The sequence below is a fragment of the Sinohyriopsis cumingii genome, chromosome 1 (genome assembly GCF_028554795.1).
Source record: "Sinohyriopsis cumingii isolate HCF-2022 chromosome 1, ASM2855479v2, whole genome shotgun sequence".
NCBI classification, from domain to species: Eukaryota; Metazoa; Mollusca; class Bivalvia; order Unionida; family Unionidae; genus Sinohyriopsis; species Sinohyriopsis cumingii.
In genome coordinates, this window is record NC_142961.1 from 179262014 (window position 1) to 179285324 (window position 23311).

The window sequence follows — 23311 nt, forward strand, 5'->3', positions numbered from 1 at the left end:
AAGAGAAAGAATAGAGCAGGTAAGAGAACTTGAGGAAAGAAAGTTAGAGAGGGAGAAACAAGCAAAGTTAGAAACCATAGAGTTAAAAGACAGGAATATAGAAAAAGAACATAAAAGGAAATTTGAATTATTAGAGGCTAAAAAAGATGGGCAACAAGAGTCAAAGTTAAGAGGCCCTAATTACCCCCTTTTGAAGATGACAAAGATAACTTGGACAGTTATTTACGTATATTTACATAGGTTTGAGCGATATGACACCCTACAGAAGTGGAAAAAAAGATTATTGGTCGCTCCATCTCAACACGTTATTTAAAGGTAAAGCGCTAGATGTGTATTCGCGTCTACCCATAAACGACGCATTGAACCATGACGCGTTAAGAGAGGCACTTAAGAGATACAAGTTGACAGAGCAAGGGTTCCGCAAAAAAGTTTAAATATAGTAAACCCGAGAAAGGCGAGACATTTACCCAGTTCATCAGTACGACGGGAAATTATTTTAAGCGGTGGGTTGAATGTGGCAAGACAAAAAACACTTTAAATGTGGTCATAGTAAATGAAATTAAATTTTATGGGGATCAAATCATATAAGTGACAAGAGGTCACAAAGTTGAAGACTTTATTTCTAGACACGATCTGTATCTATATAACACCAAAACACCGACATATTTACACCCAGGAACAGATACATACACGTGCATCGATTTGACAATTTGTTCTCCTTCGCTGCTTTTAGACTAAGAATGGAAGGTCGCTGATGACCTTCACAGCAGTGATCACTTTCCAATCTCTCTTAACAACATCGACGTTACAATTGACGAAGCAATTCCACATTGGAATTTAAAGAAGGCCGACTGGGCCAAATTTGAAACACTTTGTACAACTATACTTAACAGGGATACTGTTTTAAACGACAATAACCCTTTTCGATATTTTACTTCTGTTTTAATCGACATTGCAGAAGAATCTATTCCAAAGTCCTCACCAAACAGTAAAAGAAACTCAAAACCGTGGTTCACAAAAGAATGCAAAGAGGCCATTAAACAACGCCGAGAAGCACTGAAAAATTTTAATAATCTTCCAACACCCGAAAATTTACCGTATTGTTCGAGCCAAAGTCCGCCGCACAATCAAAGAAAGTAAAAGAGCATCATGGAAAAAATGTTTCAACTCTAAATTCTCGTTCCTCTATAAAGAAAGTTTGGGACACAATCCGCAAAATAAATGGAAAGGGAAAATACAATTCCTTTTGACATCTCAAACTAAACAACAAAAATATCAATTTCAAACATGACATAGTTAATATACTTGCTGATAGTTTCTCAAACATTTACTCATCCTCTAATTATTCAGACGCTTTCAGAAGATTAAAAACTCAAAAAGAAAAGACTCGGTTGAAATTTACTTCGAATAACTCAAAGTTATAATCAACCGTTTACACTGTTTGAGCTGATGGAATCTCTGAATAAGGCCCACGATACATCTACTGGACCTGACGAAATACATTACTGGTTTTTCAAACACCTCGCAGAACCTTCATTAACAGTCCTTTTGGAAATTTTCAATGATTTATGGATTACTGGTAATGTACCAAAAGTTTGGAAAGAGGCAACAGTAATATCGTTCCCAAACCCGGTAAAGATAGCGCAGATGATAACAGCTATCGACCAATTGCACTCACAAGCTGTGTGTGCAAAACAATGGAGCGAATGATCAATTCTCGGCTTGTCTGGTACTTGGAAACTAACAATTTAATATCTCCTTTCCAACGTGGCTTTCGATATGGCCGGAGCACAAACGATCATCTGGTTAGAATAGAAACATTCATTCGCGATGCATTTATCAAGAAAGAACACTTAGTAGCGATTTTCTTCGATTTAGAAAAGGCCTATGACACGACTGGAAGTACGGGATACTAAATGACCTGCACGATCTAGGTCTAAAAGGCCGTCTGCCCTCTTTCATATCCAACTTTCTCTCAGAGAATTCAAGGTACGAGTGGGCTCTACTCTCTCAGATCTGCACGAGCATGGGATGGGTGTGCCCCAGGGCAGTATTTTATCTCCGACACTTTTCGATATCAAAATTAATAGCATCACCAAGTGTTTGACTCCTGGTGTAGATTGTTCGCTATATGTTGATGATTTTCTCATGTTACCGATCAAAGTATATGCATACAATTGAAAGACAACTACAGCAAAATATTGGGCAAGTACGAATGGCTTCAAATTCTCTTAGTCAAAAACGGTATGCATGTATTTCTGTCACTTACGACGACACCATAATGAACCTAAACTCAGGCTGGACGGAACACCTATTCCAGTTGTTGAGAAAACAAAATTTTTAGGTATAATCTTTGACAGAAAACTGACTTTTATTCCACATCTAAAGAACTTGAAAGCTAAATGCTTAAAAGCACTTAACCTACTTAAAGTAGCAGCGCACACTGACTGGGGTGCTGATAGAAAAGTCATCCAGAATTTATATAGAACGTTTATTTGCTCCAAACTGGACTAAGGTTGCGTTGTGTATGGTTCAGCCAGAAAGTCATATTTGAAAATGCTTGATCCAATTCATCATCAGGGAATAAGACTGGCTCTGGGAACATTTAAAACATCCCAGTGTGAAAGCCTACTAGCTGAAGCGAACGAACCACCATTATCGCATCGTAGAGAAATGCTTTCCGCACAGTATGCTATCAAATTAAAATCAAACCCTCAGAATCCTGCTTTTTCGGCTGTTTATCAACCCAAATACAAACCTTATACGAAAATAAACCAAATGCCATACCTTCCTTTGGCATTAGAATACCATCCAGCCTTGACAGTACAAAAAATATTGATCTTTCTAAAATTCAGAAAACGTCCATCTCCGAAACACCACCCTGGCTACTTAAACAACCAAAAGGACTTTTTACGCTACACGATGGGAAAAAATCTGAGACAAACCCTTCAGTCTTCCAACTGTTGAATCAAAGGATGAGGAAAAGGCCGCTGCAGCCTTCGTTTGTGGAAATCACACAACGCAAGTTCGCTTACCAAATGGTACATCAATTTTTTCAGCCGAAATCAGAGCAATAGATCTTGAAAACAAACGTATTTTAAACAGCATCATCTCCGATCACTATCAGTACTTCAGTCACTACACAACAGAAAACTGGAGAATCCATTAATGAAAAGCATACTCGTTAAAAATACCAAGCTGAGTGTCTCCCACAATATAATATATTGTTGGTTACCTAGCCCATATTGGTATTAAAGGTAACGAACAAGCAGATCGCGCTGCTAAAATGGCCCTTACTCAAGAATCATCTGTTGTTAAATTACCGTATACTGATTTTAAACCTAGTGTCAGAAAGTACTTATGTCAGAAGTGGCAGGCATCATGGAATGATGCAGTGAGTAACAAACTTCATACAATTAAGCCAACTCTAGGAAAATGGACTCCTTCCTACAGAATCATGCGTAGGGAGGAGATAGTCATTGCAAGAATCCGAATTGGTCATACTTATATCACCTACTCCCACATCCTAAAAGGTGAAGACCCACCAGAGTGCGTTTCTTGCAATGAACCATTCACTGTTAAGCACTTTATGATAAGTGTGTTTTGATCTGCAACCTACGCGCGATCAGTATTACAATGTGCATAACATGAAGGAACTTTTTGATACTATAATCATCACTCGTATTATAGAGTTCCTGAAAGCAGTGAACATTTACTCTAAACTCTTAACTTTTATGCTATCACCTTGTGCAGTTTTAAGCAATATAAATACCATCCATTTTTTAATACCTTTTCATCATTCTTCATTAACATACAACATTTACATTCCCCGCTGATCAGGAAACTTTATTTTTCACCGTTACCATCTTATTGTTTTAATTTCAACTATTTGGTTTTGATATCACTGGTCTATATGAGACTTTTTATAATTTTTAAAAGATTATGCATATAACATTTTGTTTGGCGCCAAATAGCCTAACAGTGCTGATGTGCCGTTAAAACTCAATCAATCTATCAGTGGGGTTTTTTATCTTCCAAATCACACATTTTTTACAATGCCAAATTATTTTAAACAGATGATCAAAACTGCTTTCTCCTAGAATACATTACGGTACATTAAAACAATTTCATCCCATCAGAAACATCAGTAAATAACCTTTAACTATCATTTTAAAAAAGTGAAAGCACCAACGTTCACGTACATGAGGTTCATCTGCTATCTGAACCTTGGACTACCACTTGCATGCATCAAATGACCATATTAGAGAAAGTTAAGGTCTACTGTTGGACAAGGAAATCCATATGTACTTCTAAGCCTAACGTTCTTTACACATGATTTTATGCTTGATTTCACATTTTAACATTCTGAATCAAACAGAAAAAATAAATGCAAAGAAACATTTGACAATTTCTATAGCAGTGATGCTTTAAAATGGTGGACAGAGGATTTAAAAAATAATTTTCAAAGGCCTTCCCCCAGTACTAGTAATTAGGTCTGTCACTGATTTCTGTGGTAAGCCAAGATATTTGTAAAACTATCCAGAAGTCTGAGAAAAAAAGAATTGCAAGGAATACTAAACCTAAAAGACTTATGAACCACACATTTATTGTCATGTGTAACACAAATGTTTTTAAAGACAAATAAATGCATAATAGTATTAATTATCCCATGCCATGAAGTCAAGTGATATATGGTGATTTTGAACAGTCAACATCCAGTTCCCCTCACAGTCAAGGAATTTAAATGTGTACAGTTGGTAAGCATGCACTGTTAAGATTATCTCATTATTTTCCATCTTATTAACAAACAACATTCATATTTGATAAATTAACTCAATGGCCATTGGATACTTTTGTCATTTTCACCCGAAATATGGGTAGGAAATGCATTTTGGGGTTTTAAACGCATAAATTTTCCAAGAGATTTTTGTTTAGCCAGATTCCATGGCTATTTTGTGCATCCATGTGCAGGAGGGTGAAAACTAGACCCGTTTTCTTTTTTCTTTTTGGACCTACAACTTTTGTCTCCTGGCCACTTTTCACTGCTTATCTCCAACTTATCCTACTTTTTGCAAAGGTTCTTATGACTGTGTGCAGTTCCGACTAGTCTGCTCTAAATCTACTGCCACAGAGTCTAAAATCCTGACAAACTCCAATTCTGAAATTGGCAATTCACGGCTTTAAAAATCAGGTCTCAACATTTTTTTGTTTGTTTGGCCATTTTGTTGTTTTAATGGAGGCAAAAAACTAATATCATCTGGTATCATTGTAGGATTACATATTTCTCCTTTTCTCCAACGCTTTGGTGTATCTGAGTTAAACACAGACTTATCTTTTTGCATTGATCTCTGACATTCACTGCAAACAAAGGTGAGAATTCTATACTTTAAAAAGAGATATGCAGTTCACAACATTCATTTAGCTCTCTGATGAATGTAACTGATATTACTGCAATTTTCCAAGATCACAAGTCACAATTAGCTCTTTTATCTAGCTTTGTAATTTTTGTGCTTTGGTCTTTAAAGGAAACAGACTTCTTGACTGTTTATATTTTAAAGTTGCAGTGAAATGGAACCTCAAAAAATACAAAAAACTTTTCACTACAGTACTGTGGTTACCCCTTTTGAGAAGCCCCTCTCAAAATAGACTACCTCTCATCAGAGTAAAACCAAATACCAAAAGAGTTTATACCTTTTTGACAAATCATGAAAAGCCCACTTCTTTCACAAGGCTACGTTTTTCACCACAGAAGAGGTGGTCTCATAAGAGTGGAACCACTATGTGTACAGGACCTAAATACACTGAGGTCAGAAAAAATGTAACAATAGGATAAATAAACAAGACTAGAGTCCTTCAAAGGGACTGAGGCTCTACTGGACAAATAGAATTTCCATGCATTCAAGACAAGACCATTTTTCCTTTAAAGTGCAGAGTGATGAAGCCATCTCTATTGTTCTTTAGCAATAACAGGATTATCAGAGCTGTGGTGGTTGACATTATTTATGACTAATAATACATTTTTTTTTTAAATTGTGGTAACCCCATGCTGATACATCGGTCCATTTTGATCGAGTAACAACAGCAAGATTTTCAACATGGCTGGAATGTATTGGATATCATACCTGGACCATTACCATCACCATCGCAAGAAATCTTTTGGTGACAGTACAATATCTATGATTTAGAAGCAGCGAAAACAAGACTATTTATTAAAGTAGGAATTGTGGAGGCCATATTGTAAATCTGTTGGCAGCGTTTTTATTTGCGACCAACATAACAGGAGTCCTTCAGTGAAAACCCTGTTTATATATGACCCTTCATACAACAGTAGTAATAAAAATATTTTCAATATGGTACTGTGGCTGCTATATTGGATCTCTGAGCTGCACCAATTTCATTTCTGACCAACTAGAATTCATAAGACCAGAAAAAATAATGATAAGACCAGACAAAATAATTTGTGTGTCTGGTTGGAAGACCATCCTTGTTTCTCATTGCCATCCCTAGTAGTTTGTCTCCCATGGCAAAAAAAAAAAAAGACTTATCGACCCTAATTTTTAAACCAGTGCAACTGGAAACACATTATTGTCTTTGGCCTAAGTTGTTTAGTAAACACCCCATGCTCTATACACTGCGGATAACTAATAACTAGATTTTCAAGATGGCCACATAATATATACAAGTGGTACAAGTGGTGAAAACACCTCTGCAATGTGTAGTGACATCAAGATTTCAAGATGGTGGCCATATTGGACATCTGATCATCACCATTTTAATTTAGAACAACTAGATATCATAAGAAATCTTAAAAAACCCTCATGTTGAATGACCATTCTGTCAGGGGCATAGCAATAACAAGATTATCAAGATCACCACACTGGTGGCCATGTCTGAGTGTCACCATTTTCATGTAGGACCAACTAGTCCATGGGAAGAATGGGTGTGGAAAATTTCAAGGTAATCCTTTAAGTAGTAAAGGAGAAGTAGTTATTACAAACCTATGCTAACAGATGGATTAACAATAGACCATCCAATACATTCTTTCTGTCTATGACCTGCAAAGCCACAAATGGGTGTGCTGAAAAGACTCCATTCTTTTGTAAGAAAATAGAGCAAGTTCTTTCATTCAATACTATAAGTAGAGTTCATGAACATTTTTTGTTACATTCAATCATCCTGTCACAATGAAAATACCACAAAGCTCATATTCATAAACTGCATCTCAGAAAATATGATGCTGACTCAATAATCTCAGCATTCAGTCAACCAAAGTTTGGACTGAAGTCTACATCTGTAATTAAAGTGTGAGCTTTCTGGAGGTCTCTTGCAAAAAAACATATTATGAATGTTTGAATATTCACACGTTTATAAATGAATATTTTAATAATCACACAGGTTTATAAATGAACAATTTAATAATCACATGTAATCACTAGTACTTGGTCAAAGATGTCATACAGAAACCTCCTTTACATGTTTAATGAGGACAAAATCAGCACTTGATAAACATACAAAAACAAAGATTTAAACAAGCACATAAAAAGGGAATAACAAAGATCCATCATTACAACAGAAATTATCCATGTCTCAAGCTGCAAAGTAAACTTACCGCTTAACCCAAGACATTTTGAAATGAACTAGGTAACTACTGACTGGTCAAACATGAATTTTGCGGCTCAAACAGAACTAGAAATTCTGAGTAAATTCTACCTGTACACAGGTACTTTATTTAAAGGAAATCATGGTTCATTTCTCATCCTTCTAATGAGCCTTTCATCCAATTCAGCCAACATCCTGCATATAAGACTCAGTTCAGATATATATATAAAAACAACTGGCTACTGTGTATACTTATTTATTAAGTCCAATGAAATAGCGGATACAAGTCAATGCAGTTTGGGCATGACTTGTATATCTAAAATGCTCCAATTGTTTTTACATCTTTTGAAGAAATTTCAAAATGTTTTCTTTCATCTGTTCACAAATTTTATAATCATTACCTGCTCAGAATTACTACATTCATTAAGATAGGCATTTTTGTCTGACAAATATTCACTGATGCTGAAAATTTTAAACTAACTCAACAAAACAAATAAATGTTTATTTGATAAGTCCATTATTGCATACACATTTATGGAAAATGCAACATAAAAAGAATTGACTTTTGAAACGTTTATTATCAGTTTCATGAGGCAGACCATATAGCATTCTGAAAGATGTTTTGGTCCACTCCATAATTACCTATTTGAAAAAGAATATGTTAAATTATTTATGGACAATTTAGCTTCTTGAACTTCATGCTCTGCAGGCCAAACAAAATAAACGGAAAATTAAAAGAGTCCAATTTAATTTTGTTACATGGTGATGATTATAAACATGCTCATGATTTTCATATTGGTATACAGTTTCATTACGATTTTTATCAAACTGTACCCAGATTTTAACGAGTTTGAGACCTGTATATGACATTCTATATGCCGTTGTAAGCAAAACAATGTTGAAAATCACTATCGAGTTTGAGACCTGTATATGACATTCTATATGCCGTTGTAAGCAAAACAATGTTGAAAATCACTCTTCTCATCAAAAGAATAGGAAATAGTCAACTTAACAACCAAAATGTTCAGTGCTACTTTAAAATTTTAGAGATAGTGAATATATTTAAAGTGTACTAAAGGTTTTCCAGTGGACAACACACTACATGATATTAAGTCCAGTCTGGATATTTTATAGTTATCCTTCCTGGGCATTGCACTTCACACAACCTCCCACTGAAGAACTGCCATATCACGGCCACCACACGTGATCAGTCGCGAGTCATCAAACAAGAAAGCAGCATTGGTCACATGACTGCTATGTCCTCCATAGGAATGACCATGGGACTGAAAAGGGGAGAAAATTATCAAAGTAAAAGGAAGGTGAAGTTTACTAGAGTGTAACAAACTATCAAAAAGATCCAAGCATTAAATCAGATTTCTTGTTTATGTCATTATATATTAGTATAAAGGTTGCAATGTAATTATTCAATCCAGATATGTTTGTATGAACCAGAATTTTTGTGTGCAAAAACTGAAGAAGAAAGTTTAGTTGCCAGTAATTTTGATCTACAACTTGTTGCAGATTCAAATTATTGGTAACTATCACAACAGTATGTCCAGATCACAAATAAACAAGAATTCTGATAAAATTAATGCATCACCAACCCCACCATAGCTGTCACAGAATAAGGCAAGAAATAACTTGGTTTCGCATTAGAACAATTTGATCATTTTCATAGTACATGCATACAACATTAACCAGGGTGGATAGCTGTTTTTCTAGTTAGGTGACTGAGCTAGCAAGCATCATGTTGTAGGTCGCTTGCGATGAGAGACACAAAAAGCATGGTAAGCACGGGTATTTTACCCTTGCTAATACTCATTCTCCTGTAGATTTTTAAGGCAAGTTTCTGTTCCAATCGACACATTGGTCTTTTGGGTACTTGTCAAGGAGAGTATGCTCTCAATTCTACAGCCATAGGGGTAAGTGGTACATTTATTTTATTTGCAAATATGTGATGCATATCCAGTGTTCATGACACAGCATGAAATGTTGCTTTTATCACTATGCGGATTTGAAACGTTATGAACTTCTGAACTGTTACAAGTTGCTATTAAGAGTTTAATTTAGTAGCATGTGTTTATAGATTTTAATTATGTACCTGTTATTACAACCAGTTTGGTTTTATTTTACCTGTGTGTTCAGGTTTATCAGGCTGTCGGTCTGGCTGTTTGTATGTCTGTATGGGGGGATGGAAGCAGATGTGACCACCAAGGCCATACAAGGACGGAAGTGTTGATCTGTAAACTTGTGTGCATGGTGGATTCATGAAGGGGATTGGCCAATACAAGTGTGGGCTAACCCAAGAATTCAGGAGAAGTGACGTTTGAAAATGGACATGTGAACCAGGTCACAATTTCTTGTTACAAAGTTTACATGTATTTAAATGAGTCAAACGTTATTATGAATCGTACATGCTGTACAAATGACTATATGAGTCACGAGTCTTATGTTTGATTCAATTGTTATGCTTATTACAATTGAGCATGTTTGTTTCAATTTAGTATGTTGTGCTTCATGGAACATATGTTGTGTTTCTATAGAGTACATGTGAGTTACACCTATTTGCATCAGATTATATGAATCTTACCTTTATTACACAATATTATATGAATCTTACCTTCATTACATGAGATTATATCAATCACATCTTGGTTTTACGGTATCATGTGTCTACAATTGTTGAATACACTGGTCAACAGTGAAATCATTACTGACTTGAAAAGGCCCTAATCTGTAGTATTTTGGTGTGCCGAACACGAATATAACCGTGAAAAATTTTTATTGGCTCTCGTTTTGAAGATATTCATATACCTCATTTTCTATGTTTCACTGTGTAAATTTCTCCAGTAGGACTGCAGCAACATCCGGAATAATGATGTAACATTGCATAATACCATCATGCTCACATCATCCACAGTTGATTGCATCATTTTCTGATGCAATGCAATACTAATGCCATGCGGCTGCTGAAGTAAGTTGACGTCAGCAGTGTACTATACATGTGTAGGCCTATTATACTAATGCCAGGCGGCTGCTGAAGCTGACGTAAGCAGTGTACTATATAAAGCCCAATCAGATAGGTTCAGCATTTAAAATATTTTAGACGTTGTGCGAGACAGTTCAAGCTACTGTTACATAAAACTTATTATTTTATCCATTTACGTACAATAAAGAACAGTAATGCCTCGAAAGTGTGTTAATACCGCGGACAATTTTTGCTATATTTGTGGGGAAGTGACATTTGCCAACCAGAAGAAAAGTATCAATTCTCAAGTGAAGAAGGCATATCATCTTTACTTCGGATGCAAGGTTGGTGACCAAGACAAGCCTTGGGCTCCGCATATATGCTGTGCTACATGTACAACACAGCTTTCACAGTGGTTGAATTGCAAAAGGTCATCAATGCCGTTTGCAGTCCCAATGGTGTGGAGAGAGCCAAGCAACCACCTAAATGACTGTTACTTCTGCTTGGTTCCTCCTCTTTCCGGCGGAATAACGAAGCGAAAGAAGTCGAGAATAGTCTACCCAAACATTCCGTCTGCATTGAGACCAGTTCCACATGGTGAGGGACTTCCTATTCCAGAACCTCCAGCAGAATATTCTCTTGATTCATCTGACGAAGACAAAGGTGAGTCGACCTGTTCTTCTCCTGGTCCATCAGCATGCAGTGATCCAGATTTTCACTGTGGTGCATCATCAACCCCACACAGAATAACACAGGAAGAACTAAATGACCTGATTCGTGATTTGGACTTATCAAAGAACAAGGCAGAATTGTTAGGATCAAGACTCCAACAATGGAATCTTCTAGAAGAAGATGTCACAATTACTGCACATCAAAAGCGCCACCAGCAATTGGAGCCTTTCTTCAGAAAGGAAAGTAATCTGATATTCTGTTCCGATATTGAGGGCCTCATGAATGCTTTAAAAATCACTCATGACCCACAAGAATGGAGACTATTTGTGGACTCTTCGAAACTGAGTCTCAAGGCTGTGCTTTTGCACAATGGAAACATTCTTCCATCTATTCCAGTAGCGTATGCTGTCCACATGAAAGAGACATACGATAACTTAAGGCAGCTACTGAATTCCATTGAGTATAACAAGTACAGCTGGCACCTCTGTGGTGATTTGAAGGTAGTTGCCCTTTTAATGGGACTGCAGCAAGGATATACAAAATACATGTGTTTCTTATGCGAGTGGGATAGCCGAGCAAGGGAAATGCACTACATGAGGAAGGAATGGACTCACAGGCAGAATGTAGCCATTGGAGAGAAGAATATCCAACACCCAGCTCTGGTTGAGGCTCAGAAAATCTTGCTACCACCCCTTCACATCAAACTAGGTTTGATGAAGAACTTCGTGAAAGCCATTGACCGGACTTTGCCAGCATTCCGATACCTGCATGAAAAATTCCCTCGACTCAGCGAAGCAAAGATTAAAGAGGGAGTTTTTGTGGGTCCTCAGATTCGAGAGCTTTTCAAAGATGACCGGTTCAACAACTTGCTGGAAGGTGACGCGAAACAAGCATGGAATGCTTTTCGCCTAGTTTCTACAAACTTCCTCGGAAATGTTAGGGCAGAAAACTATAAGGAACTAGTAGAAGACATGTTGATGAAGTATAAGAAACTTGGCTGCAATATGTCTCTAAAGATTCACTTCCTTCATTCCCATTTGGATTTCTTTCCTAGCAACTGTGGTATTGTTAGTGATGAACACGGCGAACGTTTTCATCAAGATATCGCAACAATGGAACAAAGATACCAGGGAAAATGGTCCACTACAATGCTGGCTGACTACTGCTGGACACTCCTCAGAGATGCTCCCGAACAGCTGTACAAGAGACAGGCGAAGAAATCTAAGATGTAGTCAATGACTTGATTTTTTATAGGTAGGTTATTACAGTTGACCTTTTACTATTGGAATGCATTTCGTTATGTAAACATTAATTTCTTGCAGATTACAAAAAAACTAGAGCCAATTTTGCAATTTGACTGTCATATTCGTGTTCAGCACATAAAAATTGATAAGAATTGACTAATTTTATTTCAGTAACATGACTTTTGTAAAAATTTGTTGTCCAGTGATATATGAATCATATTTTTTCGCCCCCATTTTTGAATGATTGTATGAATTATTATTTTTTATGTCATAAGGTTTCATAAAGTCACAAATTCATTCACATATAACAAATGTTTGTGTTACGTAATTGAATGAGTCGTATGTTCAGAACATGAAAGAATCATACTGTATATGCTGAATATACCTATATTCATTAATTCATTTCATAAACTTCCATCTTGCATCACATTGTGTTGTGTTGTCATTTAATCCAGGTATCCATTCAGGTCAAATCCTGTTACAATAGCATACTAAAATCTTGCCAATTAGCTATAGTAAAATTCCTGTTTTGAGTAGTACTCTCCAAGATGAATAGGCTTGTCGAGTTTCAGATCTGCCAATTCTAACAAGACTATTCGAGTTAAGGCAGCTGATTTTTCCCCCAACAAGTTAGACTAGTTGCCAGTAAGTTGTAACAAAATATCATGTACTGCTATTGTAAAGTTGGGAAACATTCAGACAGTTTGGATGTTATCTTCGAAAATTGATGCAGCAAGATAAACATTATAAAGTACTCTTAGACCTTAATTACCTCAGTACAGTTGTACAAACTTCAGTTCCAAACCCTATGGAACTCAATGGCTTGTTGCTATCTCAACTTGATGTAATTCTTGGATTTTTAAAAAAAATTTCACATGATGACAATCATATATCCCACCTAGAGACGTACTCAAATTAATATGTGATGTCCAGTAAAAAATTTGCCCAACCTATACTTTTTCCCAAGAATATAAATATTCCTTTTATTCTTCTGCACTGACTATTAAAACTTTTTAAGAGGCTTATTTTCCATTTCATCATGAACATGCACTGCTTGCTGGTCACCATATTTTCGAAATTTTATAAGCAACAGCTTGTTCGGGCAGGCATTCTGCGTCATAAATTACGTGCAATTTAAAGCATCTGAGGGACTCCTGTTAAGTTAGTCTGGTTCCCTGACCAACACTATTAAATTTAAAACGAAACCTGGATACAAATTAAATGCAGACAGGCCAATATCCAGATTTTACTGCAACAATCATATTTTTGTAATTTTCACTTTTGTTTATAAGTTAAGGTTCCTTTTTTAAGATGTGCAGCAAACTCATTGGCAGGTCTGAAATTTCATGACTTAATATACAACAATGCCACCAATGGAAAATTTACCCTTACGTCTTGCTTTGCAAAAATGATGGCCATAAAGTCAAAAAAAGCCATGACAATCTGAGAACTTGAAGACACTCATTGAAGCCACAACAATCTGAGAACTTGAATACACTCATTGAAGCCAAGACAATCTGAGAACTTGAAGACACTCATTGAAGCCACGACAATCGGAGAACTTTAAGACACTCATTCAAGCCACAACAATCTGAGAACTTGAAGACACTCATTCAAGCCATGACAATCGGAGAACTTGAAGACACTCATTGAAGCCACAACAATCTGAGAACCTGAAGACACTCATTCAAGCCATGACAATCTGAGAACTTGAAGACACTCATTCAAGCCATGACAATCGGAGAACTTGACGACACTCATTCAAGCCACGACAATCGGAGAACTTGAAGACACTCATTCAAGCCACGACAATCTGAGAACTTGAAGACACTAATTCATGACACCAAATAAAATTTGACAACAATAACAGCTCACATCAACAAAGCTTGATTCACATAAATGTTCATACCTCTGACATACTGATTCTAGCATATACTGCAATCATAAAATGTACTGGTGTGCCAGCAGACCAGGGTCTATGCTGTTTGAATCTGACTTGTAAAAGAGTACATAAGGCACTGATTCCATCTAGCATGTCTTTACAAACTTTACTGGTGGACCACGTCCTATATTTTCATTCTATTTAAGCATGAAAACACGATGGACCTCGATCTGGACGCACAGGATACACAGTTGTGTGCGTTATATTTTGGGGAATGTGGTACGTCAAAAAGATAGGGGCAGAAGTATTTGAACAAGAAGGAAATTGGAAGAGAATAGTCCTTACCTTTGGTTGGCAACAAGGGTATTTGAAAAGGTTCACTTTGCCAAAATCATCAGCGCTAGCAATGAGATTTCCTTTGTGGGAGCGAGCACAGTTGTTGACGTCAGTCCCATCAGCACCATCAGGCCAGATTCCTGTCAAACAGGCACAGATAATAAATCAACGATAGAACAGGTAAGAAAATACAAGGAGAGAAGAGAAAGATAAGTGCACTGACAAAATCAACTATCTTTTTTGTCAAATCCATATTTCATATGCCTAACAAAAACATACATGAAAAGTAAAAAGCTGTAACAATCAGGTAATTTGGGGAGTGCATGTATGTATGGATGGATTGACAGGCATCAACATATTGAACGTCTGCCAAGATGTTCTTAATGAATGTGACAAAATGGGATAGAAATTCCACATATTGAAGAATGTGTGTGTGTGTGATTGGATTTTTCATGTAGGCAGCTGTTAGTACCATTTTTGAATGTCTTTGGTATGACTCGGCCAGGGATTGAATCCACAACTCCTGCTTCTGAGACGGACGCTCTAAGCACATGGCCACCGGAGCAGTCACATATTGAAAAAAGCATCTGCATCTAATTTAATCAAGTTTTGCTACTCCATGAACATCATAACTTGTTCTGACCCTACCCATTAACCATTTTCTCAATAAATCTACAGCAATTTTTCACCTCTAAAGGTAAAAGATGTATATCTAACCACAATGACCTAAAGAAGACTTGGGAATATAACTTCCACAAAATGTTAATGTTGAACTGAAAATCAAAGTGGATTATAATGATGTGTCTGGCTTTATTATATACACAAATTTTTCCAAATTATGTCATGTCTTAGCAGAAAATGCTGGGTCTTTTTATTTCACTGGATAAAAAATATTTCAATAGTATGATTTCTGCACATAAATTCATATAACTACAAAGGGATATTTCAGAATATATGTACATATATACATTATTTGTGGAAACACATAAAAATTTTTGAAACAAACTGGAAAATATCAAAAGTCACAATCGTCTTTCTGCCAATGAAACACAAAGAAAACAAATTCTTAATTAATTAGAGATTCTGGTAGTCTTAACTGTCATTTTGAACTTAATGCATGTACAAGTCTTTGTACATTGCCATGAACTTAATGCATGCACAAGTCTTTGTACATTGCCATGAACTTAATGTATGTACAAGTCTTTGTACATTGCCATGAACTTAATGCATGCATAAGTCTTTGTACATTGCCATGAACTTAATGCATGTACAAGTCTTTGTACATTGCCATGAACTTAATGTATGTACAAGTCTTTGTACATTGCCATGAACTTATTGCATGCACAAGTCTTTGTACATTGCCATGAACTTAATGTATGTTCAAGTCTTTGTACATTGCCATGAACTTAATGCATGCATAAGTCTTTGTACATTGCCATGAACTTAATGCATGTACAAGTCTTTGTACATTGCCATGAACTTAATGTATGTACAAGTCTTTGTACATTGCCATGAACTTAATGCATGCACAAGTCTTTGTACATTGCCATGAAAATACTCTGAAAACAACATCTAGTAGTAGTTTTGAAATTGACTAGAGAATTCGTCACTAATCTCTTCTAAATCCAGAATTCATCACTGATCTCTTCTAAATCCAGAATTCATTCACTGATCTCTTCTAAATCCAGAATTCATCACTGATCTCTTCTAAATCCAGAATTTGTCATTAATCTCTTCTAAAACCAGAATTCATCACTAATCTCTTCTAAATCTGACTATTCTTAAAAAGAAATCTTTGTTGAAACACAAGCAACCCTTCTTGAGTGTCCATAGAATAACATTCTATTTTTGGAAACCATGGCTTTTGCACAGGGTTTAGTTATAGATTGGGTCATAAACTTCAATGAATATTAAACAAGTTGAGCTAACAACCAATATATAATTTACTGTAGTATTATTTATTTTCGTTGGGCTCAATTTTCGTGGTTTTGTATTTTAAAAAAGGCATTTTCATGGATACATAAATTAGTGGTTTTGCCTGTCAAAGTCTGCATATTAGTAGGTATTTAACTTCATGGTTTAACCTCTACAAATACCAAAAATAAAGAATACAAAAGAATAAAACTATGCCGATGTAATGGCATTCACTTTAACGTTTAAAACAAAACTACCAGCTGTATGAGCACTTTATTCATTCATTCAATCAAAGACCTGGCAAGTTCAAAACTTACACAGTGTTTTCGACCAAGTGAATAACATCAGTCAAAGCCACCGCAGCCAACAACACTAAAACAATACTTCCATCTGGATGAGCACAAATAAAACACTATCAAGAATAATCACTTTCGTAATGTTTTTGTTTGAATGCTCAACATCAAAGGAAGCCAACGCATCCAGCAACACTAGGCCAACTGGATATTAAAGAACATATGCATGATCTCTTACTTAAACCACTATCCATCAAGTTGCATCCTACGATCTTGGCATTAACAAAGTGGCTTAAGAGTGGTAAAATTCAACTTAGAATTTATCAAATACTAGAAGTTGTGTTAATCTTTAGGAATGAAACACTAAGAAAACGAAGGTGTGTGTGTCAACCCTTTGAATACATGGTCACTTTGATAAATATATAATAGAGACAAGTTTTTTTATACTAACTTGAGAATTTCATGAGACCCTATATTTCTTGATGGTATTCTCATTTACAGTGACATTTTTCAGTAATATCTCATTTTGATGTGAAATTGTTCCTTTTAATGACTTTTAATTCTGTGGGTTTAATGCCACTTTTATCATATTATAGGCTATATATGGTGGCCAGTATATTTGGTGAAGAAAGAACCCATGAAAAACAAGCAAATCACACGAAACTGCTGACAAGCTTTCTCACATCCCCACAATGGTCAAGCTGAGACTCAATCTCATGTGGATAGATGTGAGTTATATGAAAAGGAGAGTGCCAATAAAGTCAGCATTGGAAAACTGCATTGGAGAATGTCACAAATTTGTGATTTTTCAGCTAGTTCAAAAACTGAATTGGAGAATGTCACAAATTTGTGATTTTTCTGCTAGTCCAACAGTCTTACACTTCCTATGGTCGCTAGTATTTTCAGGACTGATGCTATACCGATACAGTGCTACCCGAAAAGTTAAGATACCTTCCATAAATATTCAAGTATTTTTCACATTAAAAATACTTCTCAAGTTATAAACCTTATTTCTTAATATTTATCTAAAATACACTAAGAAGGGTTTCAAACTGCTGTCTTCATTACTCATTTCTACATTATTTTGACTGAGTTTCGTACAAGTTTTTGTTGAGTACCTGTGGTGTTTTAGTGAGAACGAGGTAGTGTAAAAAAGAGTAAAATGGGCCCTGAAATATTTGTCGATAATCGGCAGAATCTTTTTATATTTTTTGCACATTGTTTTTACCTTTGTACAGTCCTCATCCAAATTACACAGACTCAGATTTGTGTCTATGCTCTTCAGAGGTGGGTGGGTGTAAACAACATACAAGTAAAGTATCCACTGTCTACTGGTGTAAACAACATACAAGTAAAGTATCCACTGTCTACTGGTGTAAACAACATACAAGTAAAGTATCCACTGTCTACCAGTGTAAACAACATACAAGTAAAGTATCCACTGTCTACTGGTGTAAACAACATACAAGTAAAGTATCCACTGTCTACCAGTGTAAACAACATACAAGTGTGTTCTGTGATTTTTAGCATAGCTTCAACAATTTTTCAGTCATATTGCTATCATGTTTGCAAAGTGACAGTTTATAGTGATGTCTAGCACTGGGGCATCAAGTCACAGATATGTAACATTATGTCCCACCAAGTCACATTACCCCAACACTAGGCTGACCAGTCCTAACACTAACCACTTAATGCTGAGTGCCAAATGAGAAAACTGCTTGTACCATTTTTTAAAGTCTTTGGTATGACTCGACCAAGGTTCAAACCCATGACCTATTGCATCTGAGATGGACACTCTAACCACTAGGCCACCAGACTGGTCCTAAACAGCATACAAAGAGATCTACAGATAATATGCAAGCAGGTCAAGATCTGGGTTACTTACTTTAAACCATGAACAGCATGGGCAATATATACACAAAACTGAATATATATTTTGTTCCAAGATGGCGGAAAGGAGTTTGATATAGCATAGGGCTATATCTAAGCCACCAGGCTGGCAAATATTCAAGTCATTCCATATAAGTTCTTTCTTTCGACTTGGAACAAAACATGAATAAGTGTTGTAGTTATTAATTATCTACTCTTTTATGCTTTCTAAATATATTTAGCTTTGCAATAGGAAGAAAGTTCAAAATGAATCGGGGGCCCTAAGTGTCCGAGTGGTCTAAAGCGCTCTCCATTACAGATCACTGCCATCTCACCTCTGTCCGAGTGGGTTCGAGTCTAGAATTTGGCCAATGTGGGTACATGAGAAAGCTTGCCAGTAGCTTCTCGTGGGTTGGTGGTTCTTCCTGGGTTCTTCCTCCACCATTAATACTGGCCACCATGCATAGCCTATCATGTGCTGAAAAATGGCGTTAAACACCACAACAACAACAAAATGAATCAAGATTTATACAATTCACTTCTGTGCATCTTTTGCTCTCTGATATCAGAAAAAACAACTAAATAGTTCCAATCTGTGTGTTTTACATAAATACATAGTGAACATGTGTACATAATACAAGAGGAAATCAGAATGCAAGATAAAACTGGTATGTAATACATAATACTAGATGAAATTAGAATGCTAGATAAAACTGGTATGTAATACATAATATTAGATGAAAATAGAATGCTAGATAAAACTGGTATGTAATACGGACTGTAATACAGAATTGCTGGCACACAATGTAACAGCAGCAGATCTGTCTCCATGGTATTTACTTGAAACCATGAGTAGTAGGGAAAGCACAGACTCTGACCTGAAGGCACACAAAATTTACCAGCAATGGACCCGTGTCTATGCTGTTAAGTAGCTGTGTGTATGTTATACTTGCAAACACGTTGGATTCAAATGCAAACAGCACAGATCCAGATCAGCCATTTCATAATCTGCCAGCAGATCCGGGTATTTACTTTTGTCAAGACTAAATTAAAAAAAAAGACGATACAAACCTTGATTTGTATGAGCATTATGCAATGGCAAATCATGTTCTATGTTATTTGTAGTTCCTACCTACTCGTATGTGATTATATATGTACAAAGTAATGACATTACCTGCAGCATTGAAAGCCAGGGTACAGTTTTGGGTGGCCCACTGTATCTCTCTGATCGTGTCTTTGCTGGTGAACTGCTTACAGTTTGATGCTGTCCCTGAAGAAGAAAAAATGTAAAAGAAAATGTAAAATAATTTAAAAATAAAATAAAAAAAGAAACGTGCAAAAATGGTGACTGTCATAATGCTGAGAAAACAGGTTCTCTGAGTGAATTAAAGTGATGAGGAAAGTCTAAATGCATTTACTATATATATTCGCTTATAAGTCAAGTCAAACTGCAAACCACAAAGATCCAAATCTGCTGTAGCATAATACACCTACTGATCAGGGTCTATCATGCTTACTGTACTGATCACTCTTGATGACACTTTTGTGATTTACTGGAATTTAAATAAGGTATTTGACACTGTATACTCAGCATCTGAGGAAAATTTCTTAAAAAATGATTCAATCTGAAAACAATTCCACTCAGTTTACAACATAACTGATGTCAACACTGCCTTAATCACATGGATCAATAATTCAATAAGTCTTAGATATTCACTGCCCCAATCAAAACAAAAAGGGTTATGCACAATCTTAAACCCATGTCAATTATCCCTAAGATCTATGAGGTCAGGCATCTAAGGAATACATTTCCTAAGAAAGGCATTACCTGTACCAACAAACCATATATATCAAAAAATATATAGGCAAAATTGGAGGTCATAAAAAGATTCCTGATATTAATAAGATCATACCTACTACAGCTCATTGGAAACATCCAAATACAATTGAATTAATGATATAAATAATAGCAAGTATGGCCTACCTTGTTCCCAAAGGGGAGGGCAACAGGGCTCTGCTGTCCAAATTGAACAAAAATGACTCAAAACTCCACGATAGATTGTACTACAAATAATGTTGCAGTGAGAGTGTAAACACTTAACCAGAAGGGTTTACTGCCTGAATATGTATTTGACACCTAACCAGAAGGGTTAACTGCCTGAATATGTATTTGACACCTAACCAGAGGAGTTAACTGCCTGAATATGTATTTGACACCTAACCAGAAGAGCTAACTGCCTGAATATGTATTTGACACCTAAACAGAAGAGTTAACTGCCTGAATATGTATTTGACACCTAACCAGAAGAGTTAACTGCCTGAATATGTATTTGACACCTAACCAGAAGAGTGAACTGCCTAAATATGTATTTGACATGAAGATGTAAACAACTAACCAGAAGAGTTAACTGTCTGAATATGTATTTGACACCTAACCAGAAGAGTTAACTGCCTGAATATGTATTTGACATCTAACCAGAAGAGTTAACTGTCTGAATATGTATTTGACTCCTAACCAGAAGGGTTAACTCCCTGAATATGTATTTGACACCTAACCAGAAGGGTTAACTCCCTGAATATGTATTAGACACCTAACCAGAAGAGTTAACTACCTGTATATGTATTTGACACCTAACCAGAAGGGTTAACTCCCTGAATATGTATTTGACACCCAACCAGAAGGGTTAACTCCCTGAATATGTATTAGACAGCTAACCAGAAGAGTTAACTGCCTGAATATGTATTTGACATCTAACCAGAAGAGTTAACTGTCTGAATATGTATTTGACAGCTAACCAGAAGGGTTAACTCCCTGAATATGTATTTGACACCTAACCAGAAGGGTTAACTCCCTGAATATGTGACACCTAATCAGAAGAGTTAACTGCCTGAATATGTATTTGACATGAGGATGTAAACACCTAACCAGAAGAGTTAACTGCCTGAATATGTATTTGACACCTAACCAGAAGAGTTAACTACCTGAATATGTATTTGACACCTAACCAGAAGAGTTAACTGCCTGAATATGTATTTGACATGAGGATGTAAACACCTAACCAGAAGAGTTAACTGTCTGAATATGTATTTGACATGAGGATGTAAACACCTAACCAGAAGAGTTAACTGCCTGAATATGTATTTGACATGAGGATGTGAACACCTAACCAGAAGAGTTAACTCCCTGAATATGTATTTGACACCTAACCAGAAGAGTTAACTGCCTGAATATGTATTTGACATGAGGATGTAAACACCTAACCAGAAGAGTTAACTGCTTGAATATGTATTTGACACCTAACCAGAAGGGTTAACTCCCTGAATATGTATTAGACATATAACCAGAGGAGTCAACTGCCTGAATATGTATTTGACATGAGAAAAGACAAATTTATGTAGAGCATGACTGAATTTAACCGGCCAAAAAAAGATGTCAGCTGTAAGAAATAAGACTGTTACTGTGCATGGAAGATGTCAACTATAAGAAACAAGACTGTTACTGTGCATGGAAGATGTCAGCTATAAGAAATAAAACTGTTACTTGCATGGAAGATGTCAGCAATAAGAAATAAGACTCTTACTGTGTATGGAAGATGTCAGCTAGAAGTAAAACTGTTACTGTGCATGGAAGATGTCAACTATAAGAAATAACACTGTTACTGTGTATGGAAGATGTCAGCTATAGAAAAACTGTTACTGTGCATGGAAGATGTCAGCTATAAGAAATAAGACTGTTACTGTGCATGGACCTATGATGTGGGGTCCAGACATGGTTTGTATTCTTTCTAGTCCTGAACATCTAGAACTTTCATCTATTCGGAGAATGGAATTTTCTTGTATGGACAAGGATAATTTCTGTACATAAGAGCAAAGCAATATCAACAGGGAATATATTACTGATATTTAAAAGAGTCCCTTGAAGACACTGATGCTCTATTGTCTGTTAAGAATTTTCTAGAATTAAAAACCCATTTCTTTTTAATTGCAAGTGTTGAAACCATCTCTGATATTCTTGAGCAATACAATTTTCAAATTAGCCATAGTGGCAGCCATATTGAATGTAACACTGGCACAATTTTCATTTAGGACAAACTAGACACCATTAGAATCATTTGGTGAAAACCCCATGTTGCTATAGTGACATTTTCAATTGCTTTTAAAGCGATTAGAGCAGCAAGATATTCATTCAGGACCAACTGGATTATAGTGATTAGTCATCTGGTCAAAACTCAATGTCAATATTATTTTCCATTTATTAGAAGTAGTTACAATTTAAGATGGCTGGCATAGTAAAAATTATGTATGTAAGACTGGCACCATTTTCATTTAATACCAAATACATGTCAAGTCTTCTTCTGAAAATCCCATGCCATCAAGACTTTCCATTCAGGAGCAATAGCAATAACATAGTATTAACAAGATTTTCAAAATGGCTGCCATGGTGGCCGTATTGGATGTCAAATTGATTCCATTTTCATTTATGACCAACCAGACATCATATAAATCATTTAGTGAAAGTCTATTATTGATATAA

At 36.0% G+C, this 23311-nt stretch overlaps 1 protein-coding gene across 13 annotated transcripts in view; it reads right to left on the reverse strand.

The window, feature by feature from the left end:
• Window positions 1–8157: 8157 nt before the first annotated feature.
• LOC149808475 (echinoderm microtubule-associated protein-like 2) overlaps window positions 8158–23311 on the reverse strand; it is a 175666-nt gene continuing 160512 nt past the window's right edge. For 12 of the 13 annotated variants that reach the window (XM_089977894.1, XM_089977845.1, XM_089977877.1 and 9 more), the window contains 4 exons: window positions 19952–20047; window positions 14711–14841; window positions 8535–8882; window positions 8158–8456 (listed from right to left, as the gene is read on the reverse strand). In XM_089977894.1, the coding sequence (XP_089834020.1) occupies window positions 8757–8882; window positions 14711–14841; window positions 19952–20047 (353 nt within the window). In that variant the 3' untranslated portion in view covers window positions 8158–8456; window positions 8535–8756. Of the gene's footprint in view, window positions 8457–8523; window positions 8883–14710; window positions 14842–19951; window positions 20048–23311 lie in introns of all 13 variants that reach the window. The other variant, XM_089977828.1, reaches the window with a different exon arrangement.